The sequence below is a fragment of the Myxine glutinosa genome, chromosome 2, assembly GCF_964187855.1.
Source record: "Myxine glutinosa chromosome 2, kmMyxGlut1.1, whole genome shotgun sequence".
Classification (NCBI taxonomy): domain Eukaryota; kingdom Metazoa; phylum Chordata; class Myxini; order Myxiniformes; family Myxinidae; genus Myxine; species Myxine glutinosa.
The window spans coordinates 186,332,987-186,351,329 of record NC_136262.1 but is presented as its reverse complement, the minus strand read 5'-3'; the positions used below and the strand labels follow the sequence as shown (position 1 = coordinate 186,351,329).

The 18,343-nt window shown below is 44.9% G+C and overlaps 1 protein-coding gene across 1 annotated transcript in view; it reads right to left on the bottom strand.

Moving 5' to 3' along the window:
- LOC137420992 (ras GTPase-activating-like protein IQGAP1) overlaps positions 1 to 18,343 on the bottom strand; it is a 305,469-nt gene that overhangs the window by 37,340 nt on the left and 249,786 nt on the right. Inside the window, exon 34 of the mRNA XM_068106598.2 lies at positions 8,351 to 8,554. Within this exon, the coding sequence (XP_067962699.2) occupies positions 8,351 to 8,554 (204 nt within the window). The remainder of the gene's footprint in view (positions 1 to 8,350; positions 8,555 to 18,343) is intronic.

The following is an 18,343-nucleotide window of genomic DNA, read 5'->3' as shown; positions in this document are numbered from 1 at the left end:
TCTACCCTGTCCTCTACTTCCTTCGACATTCATTTCCATCACTCTTCTCAACCAGTCACTTTCATCCTTCCTCAACACATGACCAAACCATCTCAACCTGTTCCTCTTCACAGCATCAATCACAGGCTCTATTCCCATCATCTTTCGCAATTCATCATTTGTCTTCCTCTCTCTCAACGATACTCCGCACATCCACCGAACCATTCGCATGTCCACCCTTTCCAGCTTTCGTTATTGCTCTATGTTCATTACCCATGTCTCGCTCCCATAAATCATAACAATTATAGCAATTATAGCTCCCGACCCGGATCTCAGTCAACGGAACATCTTCTCTTCTGGACTTGGTTATGACTAACTTCCCTGAAAATGTCTGCTGCTCTTCTTCTGCTCCGATCGGATCATCTGATCATGTCCTTGTTAAAGTGGACATCTCTCTGACCATCCTCAGGGAGCCTGCTCAGCGTCGACGAGTCTGGCATTTCACTCAGGCCAACTGGCACGGTCTTCAAGCAGCCATCAATCATCTGGACTGGTCTCCCATCTCTACCACCTCTGACATCAACTCATCCTGGGAATTCTTCCAAAGTAAATTGCTCTCTCTCATGCACAGATTTATCCCATCTCGTCTTCAGTTGTCATACCCTTCCTCCCGTCCATGGTACACGGAATCTTGTGGTGAGGCTGTTGCCCAGAAACAACTTGCCTTCGTCTCCTGGAAAGCAAATCCAACGGAAGGAAATCTCATTTCCTTTCACAAAGCCCGAAACAAGTGTGTGTCCACCCTCAGGAGAGCCAGGAAACAATATCTCTCCGTTCTCAAGACCGAACTCTCTTATCTGTCTCCCTCTTCCAAATCCTGGTGGCGTCTGGTCAAATCCGTTTCTGGTGTTTGTTCCCCATCCATCCCCTCCCTTACCTCAAACGGCTACACAGCTGACTCCGCACGTGAAAAAGCTGAATGCCTCAACTCTGTGTTTGCCTCTAAATCTTGTGTCCCAAACCCATCCCTCTCTGTACCCACCATACCCAGTCGTACCCTGCTGCTCCTGGACTCCGTGTCCTTTCCTCCTGACAAGGTGGAAAAGTTTCTGTCAACCCTCGACTCTGATTCTGCAACTGGACCCGACGGCATCAGCCCACGGGTCCTAAAATCCTGCTCTGCTGCTCTATCTCACCCTCTCTCTTTTCTCTTCACCCTCTCTTTTGCTCAAGGTCAACTGCCATCTGCTTGGAAATCAGCCAACATCACCGCTTTGCACAAAAAAGGTGCAAAAACAGATCCTAGCAACTACAGACCAATCAGCCTTCTCCCAATTATCAGCAAAGTCATGGAATCCATCATTGCTTCGGATATGAAATCTTTCCTCTTCTCCAATGGCTTGATCTCTGATCATCAATTTGGTTTCAGACCAGGTCACTCTACTCTGGACATGCTGCTTCTGCTGTCTCAACAATGGATGGAGGTCCTCAATGCCAAACAGGAAATTAGAGCTGTCTCCCTCGACATATCACGTGCCTTCGACACGGTCTGGCACCCCGCTCTGCTCACCAAACTCTCCTCCTTTGGTATCCATGGAAATCTCCACGCATGGCTGGCGGACTTCCTCTCTAGTCGTCGTCAACGTGTGGCCCTGAATGGGTTTCTCTCATCTCCTCTTCCTGTTCAGGCTGGAGTTCCCCAAGGCAGTGTTCTGGGCCCCGTGCTTTTTCTGGTCTTCATCAATGATCTCTCTGACTCTCTCGAAAATCCTCTCTATCTCTTTGCTGATGACTCCACTCTCTGCCGCTCCATTCCTCTTCCCTCAGATCGGCAGTCTGCTGCCTCCTCGCTCTCTGAAGACCTGGACAAAATCACAGACTGGTCAAACAAGTGGAACATGTCTTTCAATCCTGACAAATCTCACACTCTTACTATGTCTCTCCGAAAAGATCGACTGGACAACCCTCCCATCTACTTTCTCAACAATCCTCTCCAAGAAGTTCTGTCGCTCAAGATTTTGGGTCTCACTATCTGCCATGATCTTTCTTGGGAAAACCACATTTCCAAGCTGGCCTCCAAAGCCAGTCGCCGACTGGGCATCCTCCGTCGTGCGAAGTCCTTCCTCGGCACACCTGAGCTCCTCACCACATACAAGGCTTTCATCCGCAGCTCAATGGAATACTGTTCTCCCCTATGGGCCGGTGCTCCTGCCTCACACCTAGCTCGGCTTCACGCTGTTGAAACCAAAGCTTTCAGAATTATTGGAATCTCCCGCGATGAAGCTATCTCTGAGGGCCTTTCACTCACTCACCGCAGGCAGGTAGGTGGTCTTTCTGTCTTCTACCGACTCCTCTCCGGCCTTGCACCCCCAGCTCTCTCTGTGCTCTGTCCCCCAAATATTCCTACAGGTCGCACAAGATCTGCCAGCAACCCTCTGATGGTTAAACTGCCGAAATCTCGGCTCTCTGCTCACCTTCACTCTTTCATTCCTCTTTTCTCCCGCCTCTGGAACAAACTCCCTCACTCCCTTCAATCCCACTCCTCCCTCCAGGTCTTTAAAACAGCTGTTCACCACCATCTTTTATCTTCCCCCATCCAAAACCTTGATCTTTTCTACCCCCGCTAATTCACCCCAGATCCACATTGTTTGAAATTCCAACTTCTTTCCTGGAAGTCCTGGCAGTGTCCATATGTTTTATACCTCTCCCACCGCCCCCTTCCCATGCCCCCCCCCCCAAAGCCCTCGCCCTCTCTCAGATCTCTCGATGTCTCCATGTCTCTCGGTCCCTGCTCTCAAATGTTGTGTTTGTGTCCTTCCCCCTCTCTCCCCATCTTGTCTACCGCTCCCGATGTTATATGTTTTATGTGTCGGTTTGTCTTTCTGTGTGATTAATGTTCGCTCTTTCACGAGCCTCGATCTTGTATACAAAAAAAACAAAAAAAAAACAAACAAACAAAAACACTTCTCACACATGCAGCATACACCTTTCCCTTCAGCTTCAACGACACTCCCCTCCTCATCAGCACGCCACTCAGTTCCCGAAACTTCTTCCATGCACATGTCACTCCAGCAACCGTTGCCGAGTCTGATCCACCTTCTCCATTCAGCATGTCTCCGAGGTAGCAAAATGTTTTCACACCTTCCAGCTTCACGCCGTCTCCAAGATCCAACTCAGCATTTCCTCCATCTGCAGCTCCCTCTGTGCACACCTTACACTTGAATGTAGCTGCCGAACTGGTTAATGACCTTCTCAGATCACTACATTTTGATGTTGGCTGAGCCAACACTCAGCGCACATTGCACATTGAATGGAATTCACTCCGACACCCTTCCTGCACACAGCACACGGCCACTTCCCAGTTATTTCCACCTCACCACATGCTTTACCACTTGCCATCACCTTCGTTTTTCAGATATTCACCTTCAGACCTTTTGTCTCCATACATTCCTTCCACTTGTTCATCTTCTCCTTCAGTCCATCCATGCTCTCCCCAATCAACACCAGATCATCTGCATACAACAACTCCCATGGTAAACCCTCCTTTACGTTCCGAGCCAGCACCTCCATCGCAGCTACAAATAGTAGTGGACTTAGTACCGACCCCTGATGCACTCCCACCTTCACCTCAAACTCATCACTGTTCCCGTCCTTCATCCTTCCAGCTGTGCGCGCTCTTTTGTACATTGCCATCGCTACTCTGATCAACCATTCCTCCACTCCTAACTTCGTCAATGCCCATGTCACTACTTCACATGGAACCCTATTGAATGCTTTCTCCAGATCAACAAAGCCAAGAAACAACTTCTTCCTCTTCTCCATGTACTTCTCCTGCAACTGCCTTACAATAAAAATCGTGTCTGTCGTTTCTCTTCCTGGCATAAATCTAAACTGCATTTCGTCGATCTGCACTTTCTTCCTTATCCTCTCTCCAACACCCTTTCCAATACCTTCATTCCATGCTCCAATAACTTTATCGCTCGGTACGAGCCACACTCCAGAGGGTCACCTTTCCCCTTGTATAGAGGGACGAGGGTACCAGCTCCCAATCCACTGGAATGTGGCCTTCTTTCACGACCAAATTACAGATGTCTGTCATTCTCTTCACACCCCAGCTTCCCGCTGCCTTCAACATATCTCCCACAACTCCCGTCGGCCCTCCCGCTTTTCTACTCTTCATTGCTTTTATCGCTTCCTCGACTTCCTTCTCAGTTATCTTCTCTGCCGGTCATAAAACTGGGTTACTCTCTATGTTGCCATCCCATTCATTCTCTCTATTCAACAGCATTTCCATATATCTCTTCCATCTTCCTTTAATTCCATCTGGGTCCACAACGATTTGTCCCACTTCATCCATCAAGCAACTCACCCCCATCACATCACACCTCTCTTTCGCTATCTGCTTTGCAATCCTGAATACCGCTCTTTGACCCTCTTCCGAATCCTAGTGTTCTCTGAACATTTTCCTACATGCCTCCTGTGCCTTTGCTACCTCTTTCTTTGCAGCCTTCTTGGCTGCCTTATAACTTTCATGTTCTGCCTTTTCTGCCCCCGTACCGTTCGCCTTCTGCCACTCCTTGAAGTTCTTCCTGTTCTCGTCAATCCTCTTTCCAACTTCCTCATCCCACCACCATGTTTCCGAGTGCCTCGGTGGTCCTTTTCTCCATCCACATGTCAAATAAACACAATAAAATAATCCGAGAGGTATCACAGGTCGCTAAGGAATAGGTAAAGCACATTTGGCTCATCATTGACATCTCAATATTCCTAACGATGTTGTGCAATTGTATAACTGTACCAGTACAAGGAATTTGGCTGCCGTGCAAACACACAATAACTAATGCAGATGGGACAGATGACCTTGCGTCCCTATCTGAACAGTGGCATGCTCATAGAAGCAGCATCTACTTCAAACTAATGCAGATGGGACAGATGACCTTGCGTCCCTATCTGAACGGTGGCATGCTCCTAGAGGCAGCATCTACTTCAAACTAATGCAGATGGGACAAATGACCTTGCGTCCCTATCTAAACGGTGGCATGCTCCTCGAGGCAGCATCTACTTCAAACTAATGCAGATGGGACAGATGACCTTGCGTCCCTATCAGTGCAGTGGCATGCTCATAGAAGCAGCATCTACTTCAAACTAATGCAGATGGGACAGATGACCTTGCGTCCCTATCTGAATGGTGGCATGCTCCTAGAGGCAGCATCTACTTCAAACTAATGCAGATGGGACAGATGACCTTGCGTCCCTATCTGAACGGTGGCATGCTCCTCGAGGCAGCATCTACTTCAAACTAATGCAGATGGGACAGATGACCTTGCGTCCCTATCTGAACAGTGGCATGCTCATAGAAGCAGCATCTACTTCAAACTAATGCAGATAGGACAGATGACCTTGCGTCCCTATCTGAACAGTGGCATGCTCATAGAAGCAGCATCTACTTCAAACTAATGCAGATGGGACAGATGACCTTGCATCCCTATCTGAACGGTGGCATGCTCCTCGAGGCAGCATGTACTTCAAACTAATGCAGATGGGACAGATGACCTTGCGTCCCTATCTGAACGGTGGCATGCTCCTAGAGGCAGCATCTACTTCAAACTGAATATCATCATCTATATCATCTCTTCTATATATGCTATATCATCTCTTCTCAGCTTACAAAAATCATGGCTTAATTGACCTTGATAATTCCACTTCAGGCCTATCCTTATGAAAGAAACCAAAAAGGCCATGTACAGTACTTCTGAGGGTGAGTGCCAAATGTGTTGCTGTTTAATGCTTTTCAGACGAGTATGCCAGTGTCCTTACTGAGTACCGATAACTTTACGATAAATGATAAATTATTTTACTGAATATTTGCATATTGTGAAATGAGAGCATATCCAGAAAGTTATGAATTTTATTTTATTTTTGTGCATACACTATAGTCGTGGAGCATCTGTTTTATTGCACAGCTTGTCTTTTTGTACTCAAAACTTTTTGTGTCGAATTATTAATCCTCATTTAACTCCATTAAATTCCTCTGATAGCACAGGTCCCAAAGTTACACACAAGGGAATGACCACCTGTTTGAACAGGCAGTCTCGGATCAACCGGTGGCACTTTCATTCAGGACCTGCTGGAACACCTATGGAGCCAATGGTACTTTCAGGAAATGTCACAAGCATCTCATGACAGGAGTAGCAGGTGAGTAAAGGCTACCTTACAAGCATTGCCAGGATATGTGTGGCTCTTGAGTTTTGGTTGACAGTCCACCCATAAGAAGGTAACTCTCAATCTAAAATCCTCCAACTGTGGGTTAAAGTAATCAATGAGGCTGAAAGGCATCATCAGACTACTTCAGGAGAAAACCTCAAATAAAAAAAATATTGTCTTCCAAAAGAAAGTTGGGGATCGGGTGATGGGCCAGCAACCCAATCGTGTAGAAAACACTTTCTGCTACAGAAACCCAAAAATGCAACAGAAGTCGAAAGAGATGGGAATCTCAGTAGATTAGTCACATTACAAGTCACTACTTTCATACCCAGAAGGGCCTAGTAGGCAAAGGCGCCCAAGCAAGTTCATCTACTGGTACATATTACTATACTCTGATATACTAAACGAAGCTGGGAAGATACAAGATGATGCCCTGAAGGCAGCCGGCCACCCTTTAATGCACAGATAGATGTATCTTCAGATGTATATGGCTGCCGAAGCAGTTTCTTAACTATTGGGCACAATCCTGGACGGGTCGCTACTCCAACGCAGGATGCTCGAATGGCTCATTCATCCCAGTAAGCTGGTACTCATTTGCTGACCTCGGAAGGATGACAGGTGTTACCGATTCGTCACTTCCGTTGTTGTGGTTTTCATCCACTGTAAACATTGTTGGTTCCATGTACTATTATTGTTGTCGTTTAAGGGAAATAGAGATTACTATTTTCAAAAGGTAAAAAAGTTAATGTTTTAAATGAAACTGGAACCGGACGACGACAAAGAGGAAGAGGAGGAGGAGAAGGCGGAGTGAGTGAGTCGGACAAGAAGCCGAGCTGCTTCGAGGTCTGGAGCTAACGATTGGCGAACGAGAGTCACGAGTGAACTTTGGGTTTCCCAGGAAAGGGATTCCTGCGACAGAGTTGTTATCGCTGTGACAGATCAACCTGCATGTCAGGTTTTGCGGTTGATTCCGAGGAGAATCATCGTAGTGCCGTTACGCCTCGAGAACGGGCCGTCGGCCATTTTGCCTCACGCGCTTTGTGCATCGCTCAAGGTTTTTCACTTCGCTTCAACCATTCTCACCGCATCCAGATGTTAATTTGGTGTGTGTGTGTGTGTGTGTGTGTGTGTAACGTGGCTTTTGAGTGGGAAATCTGCGGTTCGCCGATTGAGAGCCGTCAAACGTCTATACCTGAAGGTGTGATTTCCCCATCGCTTCTCAAGAACACCTTAGCCCATCTTTGGCAGTGTAACTGCCAACCCAACGGGATTCTGGTCTCGATACGACATCGTACGGACGATCACTGGAGTGGATCGACTTTGGCTTGAAGCCGGAATCAACTTTGGCTTGAAGCCAGGAAAGAGACATTGGGGATGTTATTTTTGCTCACTTGGAGCACAGTGAGTTATATTGTACGAACCTGATGGTACCATCATAGGAAATATATATTGGTTGTACAATTGATTACTATTGTTTTTGTGTTGTTATTCTTGTGTGACCTTAATACAATATTTGTTTGTTGGTAACAATTGGTGTGGTTTCACCATTGATCTTTGACACAGAATAACACATCTTTCTGCCGTGACTCCTATCGGGGCTCGGAGGTACACCGTGACCGGGGTTTGGGGAGGAGCATGTAACACAGGCTGATTCAACCCAACTGGTGTGAATTCAACGACCGACCGGGATTTGAACTCAGGACCTTGCGATCTTAAACCAGCCAACTTAACCGTTAAGCCAACACCTGGCTTAGAAATTAGAGTAAGAAGCATTAATGTGCAAAATGTATATCAAACAGTTCGAGCCAGTTTAGTAGCAGGAGAAAATAACAAACACAAATTGAACATAACTGGGGTGTAAGGTGAAGTGGCTGGGTAAAGGGAAAATGTTCACCAATGGGATAGTATTCATACCGTACACTAGGGAAAAGGCAGAGGGTATTCGTAAAAAAAAGTACAGAAAATAAAGTCAGAGTAAAAATGCAGTAAAGGTGTGTCAAAAATGATAAATATATAAATTAAAGATTAATGTAGTGCAGATTGAAGATGATATAAATAATTATTTTGATAATACAATTGCTCATGCTCCAATTGAGACCTCCGTTAAACTGTTAAACCCTTGTTCACGTTCATGTGATGGTTCACGTGATGGAAACGTGTGTATCACCTTGGCGATGTCATTGATGAAGGTCTGGTAGCTGTCGGACTGCGAGACGAGAGCAGCATCCTCCAAGGCTGGAAGACTTTCGAACACTTGTTGTTTCTTGTCGGCCAGGGTGATTCCTTCATTCACGACCGAGTGGCGCATCTTTTCAGGTGCACACTGTGCAAGGGCAGCCCGCTGCATCATTAGATGCTGGTACTCCTTTTCCTGCAAACATTAGCAATTGTTCGAATGAGTTTTACAACATACCAACATACCCATTTTTTGTGGTTATAATAATTGTTTCACTAATACATGTTCCAAATAACAAAGACCTGAGCAGTAAGGTGGGTTAACCGACATACAAGGTTTGAAAAAGGGTATTCAGCTGAAAAAGTCACAGTATGTTTGAAATATTACATTCAAAATTGTCCAAAGCACCAAAGGTATATAGATCCTGAAGGATTGATACTCTTGTGTGCGTAGCTCAATTTTGCTGTGGATATCAGATATCCGAATTTGATTCTCTGGGCTTCGATACATATTAATGTATTCGATTGTTTGCCACACATGATACGAACAGGAGTAGAATTGGGCGCACCGTGCTTAAATAGCAAGGTCATTATTGGTATCTACCGTGACGAGACCTGGCGCAAAAGGTCTGTTGTCTGTTTTCAGTCAGGTAGGTGGCCTCTACTTTGACCTCCTCTTCTCCGATATTGTCCCTTCTGCACCCTCCGTAATCCGACCCTTCCCAGTACGTCCAGGATGCACGTGTTCTCCCAGTAACCCTCTCCTGTTTAAACTTCCAAAATCTAGGATGCACTGCAGCTCAACTCCTTTGTTCCTCGCTTCTCCCATCTATGGAACCACCTTCCAGAGGCCGTTATTTAGCAGCCTTCCCTCTAGGGCTTCAAGCAGACAGTGTACCGCCACCACATGTCATCTCCCACCCTGGTTTATTATCTTTATTACCACCATTAACCCTTCTTACCCCAACACTCTTACTTGTGCATTTCTGTGTTTACTTCCCTTCTGTCTCTTCCTTTTCTGTTTGTTTATGTATTTGCCAGTTGAACTTAATTGTTGCCATCTGACAAAGTTATAAGCAACGGCTGAAGGAGATAGCTCTTTATACATTAGATAAGAGGCAGTTATGAGGGATTTGATTGACATGTTTGAAGACAATGAAGGGTACAGACAGAGTAAGTGCAGAATAGTTTTTCAGTTGAACAGACAGTGATAGGACCAGGATTCATAGCCTCAGATTAAAAGAGGGAGAGTTAAGGCAGAGTTCCTTCAGTCAGAGAGTAGTTAATGCATGGAATGCAGGGGCGGATGCAGGAATTTCAAGACGGGGGGTGGGGGGGGGGGGGTGCATGAAACTATAGCGCTGGGGATGGGGGGGATAAAGTGGGGTCTGGGAGTCCTCCCCCAGGAAATTTTTTAAAAAAATTGATCGTCAGAAACGGCATTTCGTGCGTTCTTGGAAGTTTCTGCAGTTCCTTGCGTTCTTCCCTGGTCCAACAGTTCAGCAGATTCGCACAGCCTGCACCCTCATCCTGGATCGAAGGGGGGGGGGTGCGCACCCCCTGCACCCCCCACCCCCTGGATCCGCCCCTGGAATGGCCTGTCTTGACAGATAGTGGCAGCTAGGTACCTAAAAGCATTGGAAATACTAGAACGGCACTCGGTAGAGCGCATACCTCCGCCAGGATGAACAGTGTTTACAGTGTGCATTTCACTGAATGGCCGGTTCTGGATTCGGAACCGAACCAAAATCGAATCGGCTTGTTCTTGTCACATAACCGACTCATCCACCAAGTTTAGTCATAACCCGTCCACAACTTTTTGAGATATCGTGCTATATATCACTTTTGGCCTGATCTATCATTGGTGAACAATCACTTAAAAAATTATAGGATACGGATCCAAATCTTCACCAAATTGTGATCAATTTGACCTTGTCACACACCCAAGCTGACAACCATGTTTTGTCCGAATCCGTCCACAACGTTTTGTGATATCCTGCTGACAGACAAAGAAACAGACAACACCGGGTGAAAAGACAACCTCCGTCCACTTTCTGTGGTGGAGGTAATAATAATAATACTGGAGTTTAAATGTTATTTTGTTTCCATTTGTAGCATCTCCCTCCTTCCCCGTTGAGATTGGGTCTGCAGCATGAGATGGATGTTTATTTAAGGGAAAAAAAAAATGAAGCTTTGCAAAGAAACATTTGGACATTTAAATTTCACCGTATCAAAATAGGTATTCTAAAATGCACATTCAAGTGATCACACCGTATAAAAATGAAAGAGAAATAACTGAAGAAATAGAGAAATTAATAGAAGGAAAAATGATTTCAGTTTTTGAGGAACTGGAAAACCTGACTTTTGAAAAGACAGGTCATCTATCTATAATTCCAGTAATCTCTGTTTGTACGTTTGTCTGTGACCGCTGTTTCTCGACAACCACGGGTCCGATATACTTTTAACTTGCCAGGTATATTGCTGGGGACCCGAGGATGTGCCTTTTCAAGGTTTCATATTAATCGGACAATTACTTACCGAGCTATGTCCAAAAAACGATTCAACCAATCAGAGAGCAGCGAACTATCGCGTGTGCCGAACGTGGCGGACACACTCTGCCTCGGATGGCACATTTGAGAGCGTATTCATTTATTTCACGTTTGCAAACTATGTTGGCGTTAAACTATGTTTTACAACTAATAAAAACGAATTTGCGATTCATTCGCTTTCCTGCGCGTTTGTGCACGCGATGGCGATTTCTTTACCAAACTCCGGAAGCCGTTCGCTTTGGACCAAACCATTTCATGTAAATAGAGGGGGGGGGATTGTCACCACACGCAAGCCGTTCGCTTTGGACCAAACCATTTCATGTAAATAGAGGGGGGGGATATAATTTTAGATATCTATCTATAATTCCAGCAATCTCTGTGTGTCTGTCTGTGTGTCTGTGTGTCTGTGACCGCTGTTTCTCGACAACCACGGGTCCGATATACTTGAAACTTGCCAGGTATATTGCTGGGGACCCGAGGATGTGCCTTTTCAAGGTTTGTAATTAATCGGACAAGTACCTACCGAGCTATGTCCAAAAAACGCTTCAACCAATCAGAGAGCAGCGAGCTATCACGTGTGCCGAACCGTTAATGCAATGCAAGCGTTAATGCGTTAATGCAAGGCTTTTCTTTTTTTCCCTCTTCTCTTTCTACTTTTCCTTGCGATTAAATTGCAAACAGCCAAAATACGTTGGCGCTAATTGAATAATTGGCCATTAACACTAAAATAATCGTAACTGCGATATGCCAACTTCCGGACAGTGCAGCCTTCCATGTTGTTGTTGTTTGCAGCAGCTGTTTGCAGCAAGGCAAGGCTTTTCAACTATGTTGCCGTTAAACTATGTTTTAAAACGAATTCAAACTGCGATTAAATTAAAACGATTCATCCTAACTGCGATTTGCGAACTTCCGGACAGTGACGACTTATCTTCCGGCAGCCAATCACAGAACGCTCTGTTGCGTAGGCGTGGCCGATGTGAGACGAGCGGAGCTGAGCGCGTTACGAGCTGACCGCCATTACGGTACGTAATTCGATTTCTTATGCGCATTATTTCTCCCAATTCAGTCAGAGCGAAGGGCGGAAGCGAAGAGCGTTGCTTTTTTTGTTTACGGGCGTACGGGCGGGGTAGAGCGTACGGGTAGCGTTTTTTTTTTTTTTTGGCCACGGAACGGGCACCCACGTACGGGCAATGCCCTAGTATATATAGTACGGGCATGCCCTAGTAACAGCAAAGACAGGAAAGACATGACAAGGTAAAGAATCCCAGAGCTTAGCGGTGAAGGGAAAGAAACAAATACCACAACGGCCCACCCTAGAGTTACCAACGGCCCCACATTAATCATGTGACGTCGTGGCTTGCCGAGTATTTTGTGGTCTAGCATAACTAATGGAGAGCCAGTTCTTGGGAGCAGACACCAAAGTAATATCTCTTGAAAATGGAAAGACTCAACATAATGGTGTAATTCAAGCAAGTTGAGTTTTGAGTTCAGATTTGAAGAGTTCATAAGTCATTTTGTTTTAGACTCAACTTTATCAAGAAAGTGTATGGAGCGAGAACCTTCCCCAGATGTGAGAGCAGTACTCCATACAAGGACAAATCAATCATGTATATAATCAGAGAAACGTTCAGAGGAGAAGAATCTTCAACTTTTTGATGTTCTCTAATACCAACGATATTTACTGTATTGAGTGGTAAAAGTGTGGGGCCTTCAAAGTATAGCCTATGTGGAAGATGAGGAAAACTTAAACTTAACTTCTTTACATTAGCCCCACTTAAATATTGTCCAAATACAAATTTACAAGAGGTACTTGTGATAAAACGAGATATAGATCGAGCAAGAGATGTTTCTTTTTGTGTAAATGGTTCAAAGCTCATAATGGAGCTGGCTGGCACACACACACACACACACACACACACACACACACACACACACACACACACACACACACACACACACACACACACACACACACACACACACACACACACACACACACACACACACACTGCTTAGGGGAAGTGCCATCACTTCCCGTGATACTCTGGGTAGCAGCGACGTCACAATGATGGCGCTGCCTTTCTCACTGCACTCAGCGGGGCATTTCCTCAGGAGGAATTTCCTCCTCCCCATGGATGCCAACTGATGGGGATTTGTCCGTGCTCTATCTTATTAAATGCTGAACTTCAGCAAGGAAGCAGCACATACCATTTTTCAAGTCTTTGGTATGACTCAAACTGGTCCAATCCGATGGGTATTTTTTAGGAGACAACACCTCCTTACTGGATGGCCGATGGCTCCCTTCAGTAGCTCAGCCACCCTTTGCAAAGATGGAGCAAATGTGAAAAACATAGAGGAATATAATGTTGAGTCATCAGCATGTGAATGCATTTGGTTATTTGTAGAAGAAAGAAGATCATTGATAAATTAATGAAGAGTTGTCGGAGACAAGACAGAACCCTGAGGGATACCGCTGTTGATAGGGAAGGAGGGAGATGTTGAACCATCAACAATTACGGAGATAGAGCGGTCGGAGAGAAAGCTCGATGTGAGAGAGCAGAGTAAAGAAGGAAAACAGAAAGAGGGAAGCTTGGATATCAGACGCCAAACTCTGTCAAAGGCTTCCAAGATATCAAGGCCTACAACAGAGGATTCCCCAAAGTCTCTCGGGGAAGAGACCCAGACATTCGTAATATAGGAAAGGATATCATCGGTAGATCTCACCTTGCGTATTCCGTAATGATGATCAGAGAGAAGACTGAGATTCAAGATGCTTAATGAAATGGGAATTCAGAAGACGTTCAAAGTCTTTGGAAATAGACAGAAGTCTGAGCAATAGGACGGTAGTTGGAAGGGTTTGAACAATCACCCTTCTTTAAAATAGGCTGTACTAAGGCATGTTTCCAAGAAAGAGGAGAAGGTTTTGTTTTAAAGCAGAAGCAAAATAAATGAGCAAGCACAGGTGCAAGTTCTGAAGCAAACTCCTTCAAGATACAAGTAGGAATGCCATCTTGTCCATATGCCTTACTTGTGTCCAGAGAGAGAAGTATTTGTATGACTATGAAATATGTATGAAAGTATGAAAGGAGGTTATAGAGGAGGCATGGGATTGGTAAGGGGCGTGTGCAATCAGGGGGTGTTGTAATGTTAGAGCCATTCAGTGTGGAATTACAGGAGAAAAGAGAACCGAAAACAGTTGCTTTCACCACTATCGTATCATCAGATTGAAAAAGCGAAGGAAAGGTAGAGTGTCAGAAGTTGTTCGAGATATCTTTGGCTAAGGAGAGAAAGACACATCATTGAAGGAAGAAGAAGAGGTTGTCAAACTTCCTTTGGATAAAGGAATGCTTCGCCTCATGAATAACAGGCCAAATGTTGACATCTGGGATTCGCAGGCCAATTGTCTGAGATTCACAGGCCAATTGCTAACGTCTAATGAGTTTAGACATCGGCTTCCTGACCTCAGGCAGGATAGGACACCACACACTCTCAGAAATTAATCTCAACTCTCACAAATCACATGCAAAACCCAAAGGTACAAAACCCAAAGCTATACCATACTTTGTTAAAATTTTGAATGTATAATATACATAGCACTCCATTTATATTTTATTTTTTAACGACAATCTCTTTCAACATTTTTAAAGTAGAAAGTAATTATATGTACAGTCACATGAAAAAGTAAGTACACCCCATGTAAAAATTTGACTTTTTCAACATATTTCAGCATACAGCTATTTGATCTTCATTTCAACAATATTGACAGATAAAGGTGATATAATATAACAAATATCATGAAACATTTACATTTTGTAGTCCATTGTATAATTTAAATAAACATAAATGCAAATTTCACATGTGGAAAAAGTAAGTACACCCCTACATTTATCACTACTTCAAATACGTAAAAATTAGAATAAGGTGCACCAGCTCAGGTGCAAATGATTAGAACATCGTCAGAGAGGATCTTGGAGAAGCCTGTCTTATTTAAACCTCAGACATTTCGTTTGGTTTGCTCTTTGTTGTTGAAGTGTGCGGCGTCACCATGCCTAGATCAAAAGAGCTCTCTGAGGCCTTCAGAAAGAAGGTTATAGATGCCTACGAGTCTGGGAAGGGATTTAAAAAGATCTCAAAACAATTTGAAATCAATCATTCGACTGTCCGGAAGATCATCTACAAGTGGAGAAGATTCCAAACAACTGCCAACTTGTTCAGGCCAGGCCGCCCCAGCAAGTTCAGCCTGATAGCAGACCGTAATATGCTGAAAGAAGTCTCTAAGAACCCCCAGAATGACATCACGGGACCTACAGGTAGCTCTTGACACTGTTGATGTCAAAGTGCATGAGTCCACCATTAGAAAGAGGCTACACAAATTTGATCTACATGGGAGGTGTGCCAGGAGGAAACATTTGCTGTCCAGAAAGAACATCAGGGCAAGACTAAAGTTTGCCAATGAACACCTAGGCAAAGACCAGCACTTCAGGAACAATGTGCTCTGGACAGATGAGTCAAAGGTAGAGCTATTTGGCCACAGCACCGGAAGACATGTTTGGTGAAAACCAAAGACAGCATTTGACCACAAGAACCTGACACCAATTGTAAAGCATGATGGTGGAAATATTATGGTTTGGGGCAGCTTTGCTGCATCAGGGCATGGGTAGCTCACCATCATAGAATCCACGATGAATTCTTCATTGTACCAGAGGGTGCTTGAGGATAATGTGAGGCCATCTGTCGGAAAGTTGAAGCTCAACCCAAGGTGCACCTTGCAACATGACAATGACCCTAAACATACCAGTAAATCCACCAAGGAATGGCTGAAAAGAAAGAAATGGAGGGTTCTGGAATGGCCAAGTCAAAGCCCGGATATAAATCCCATCGAGATGTTGTGGGGGGATTTGAAACGAGCTGTGCATGCAAGAAACCCTTCATTCATCGCACAGCTGAAAGAATTCTGCATGGAGGAGTGGGCAAAAATTTCTCCCAGTCGATGTCAGACTGGTAGACAGTTATAAGAAATGCCTACTTGAGGTTGTTTCTGCCAAAGGGGGCAATACCACCTCTTAGAGCCAAGGGTGTACTTACTTTTTCCACATGTGAAATTTGCATTTATGTTTATTTAAATTATACAATGGACTACAAAATGTAAATGTTTCATGATATTTGTTATATTACATCACCTTTATCTCTCAATATTGTTGAAATGAAGATCAAATAGCTGTATGTTGAAATATGTTGAAAAAGTCAAAACTTTACATGGGGTGTACTTACTTTTTCACGTGACTGTATATCTTTTTCATATATTTTGCTGATTCTGATGCACCTTCTTCTTTAATCCTAATGTTACTCCCTCCTCCAGTATGACAGAATTGAGCCTAGTCCTGGAGGTGGGGATGCTGTCTTTATCAAAAACTCTCTTCCTCATTCTCCCTGCACTGCCCTTTCTCCACCTCACCCCCAGGAGTACCTCTGGCTACGGCTTCCCCATCGCTCCCAACTTTTGTCCATATGTGTGTTGTACCGTTCACCAAATAGTGATGACTCCATCTACATCTTGCTGTCTGATAACATGGACCAACCTCTATCCACTCATCCAAACTCTCTCTTCCTCATATGTGGTGATTTCAACTGTCATTATGCCAGCTGGCTGGGTGTGGGTACCTCTCTCACCAGCCATGGCTCTTCAGCAAAGGACTTCTGCAACTCATTGGGACTGACATAATCTGTCAATTTCCCGACCCGGATCTAGTCAACGGAGCATCTTCTCTTCTAGACTTGATTATGACAAATTTCCCTGTAAATGTCTGCTGCTCTTCTTCTGCTCCAATCGGTTCATCTGATCATTTGCGTGTTAAAGTGGACATCTCTCTGGGCATTCTCAGAGAGCCTCCTCAGCGTCTACGAGTCTGGCATTTCACTCAGATCAACTGGCACGGTCTTCAAGCAGACATTAATCATCTGGACTGGTTTCCCATCTCTACTGCCTCTGACATCAACTCATCCTGGGAATTCTTCCAAAGTAAATTGCTCTGTCTCTCATGCACAGATTTATCCCATCTCGTCTTTAGTTGTCACATCCTTCCTCCCGTCCATGGTACACAGAATATTGTGGTGAGGCAGTTGCCCTGAAACAACTTGCCTTTGCCTCCTGGAAGGCAAATCCAATGGAAGGCAATCTCATTTCCTTTCACAAAGCCCGGAACCAGTGTGTGTGCACCCTCAGAAGAGCCTGGAAACAATATCTCTACTCTCAAAAGTGAACTCTCAAACCTGTCTCCCTCCTCCAAATCCTGGTGGCATCTGGTCAAATCTGTTTCTGGTGTTTCTTCCCTCTCAATCCACTCCCTTACCTCAAATGGCTACACAGCTGACACCGCACGTGAAAAAGCCAAATTCCTCAACTCTGTGTTTGCCTCAAAATCTTGTGGCCCGAACCCATCTATCTCTGTACCCACCTCACCCAGTCATGCCCAGCTGCTCCTGGACTCTGTCATTTTCTCCTGACAATGTGGAGAAGTTTTTGTCAAACCTCGACTGATTCTGCAACTGGACTAGACGCCCTGCTATGTCGCTCTTTCACACCCTCTCTCTGTTCTCTTCACCCTCTGTTTTGCTCAAGGTCATCTGCCATCTGCTTGGAAATCAGCTAACATTACTGCTTTACACAAAAAGGTACAAAAACAGATTCTTGCAACTAAAGACCAATCAGCCTGGCCTGCTCCCAATAATCAGCAAGGTCATGGAATCAATCATCGCTTCTGACATCAAATCCTTCCTCTTCTCCAATGGCTTGATCTCTGATCATTAATTTGGTTTCAGACGAGGTCACTCCACTCTGGACATGCTGCTTCTGCTGTCTCAACAATGGATGGAGGTCCTCAATGCCAAACCAGAAATCAGAGCTGTCTCCCTTGACATATCATGTGCCCTCGATACGGTCTGGCACCCCGCTCTGCTCACCAAACTATCCTCCTATGGTATCCATGGAAATCTCCATGCATGGCTTGCGGACTTCCGCTCTGGTCGTAGTGAACATGTGGCCCTGAATGGATTTCTCTCATCTCCTCTTCCTGTTCAGGCTGGAGTTCCCCAAGGCAGTGAGTGTTCTGGGCACTGTGCTTCTTCTGGTCTTCATCAATGATCTCTCTGACCCGGGAAAATCCTATCTATCTCTTTGCTGACGACTGCACTCTCTGCCGCTCCATATCTCATCCCTCAGATCGGCAGTCTGCAGCGTCCTCACTCTCTGCAGACCTGGACAAAATCACAGACTGGTCAAACAAGTGGAACATGTCTTTCCATCCTGACAAATCTCACACTCTCACTATGTCTCTCCGAAAAGATCGTCTAGAAAAACCCTCTCATCTACTTTCTGAACAATCCTCTCCAAGAAGTTCTGTCACTCAAGCTTTTGGGTCTCACTATCTGCCATGATC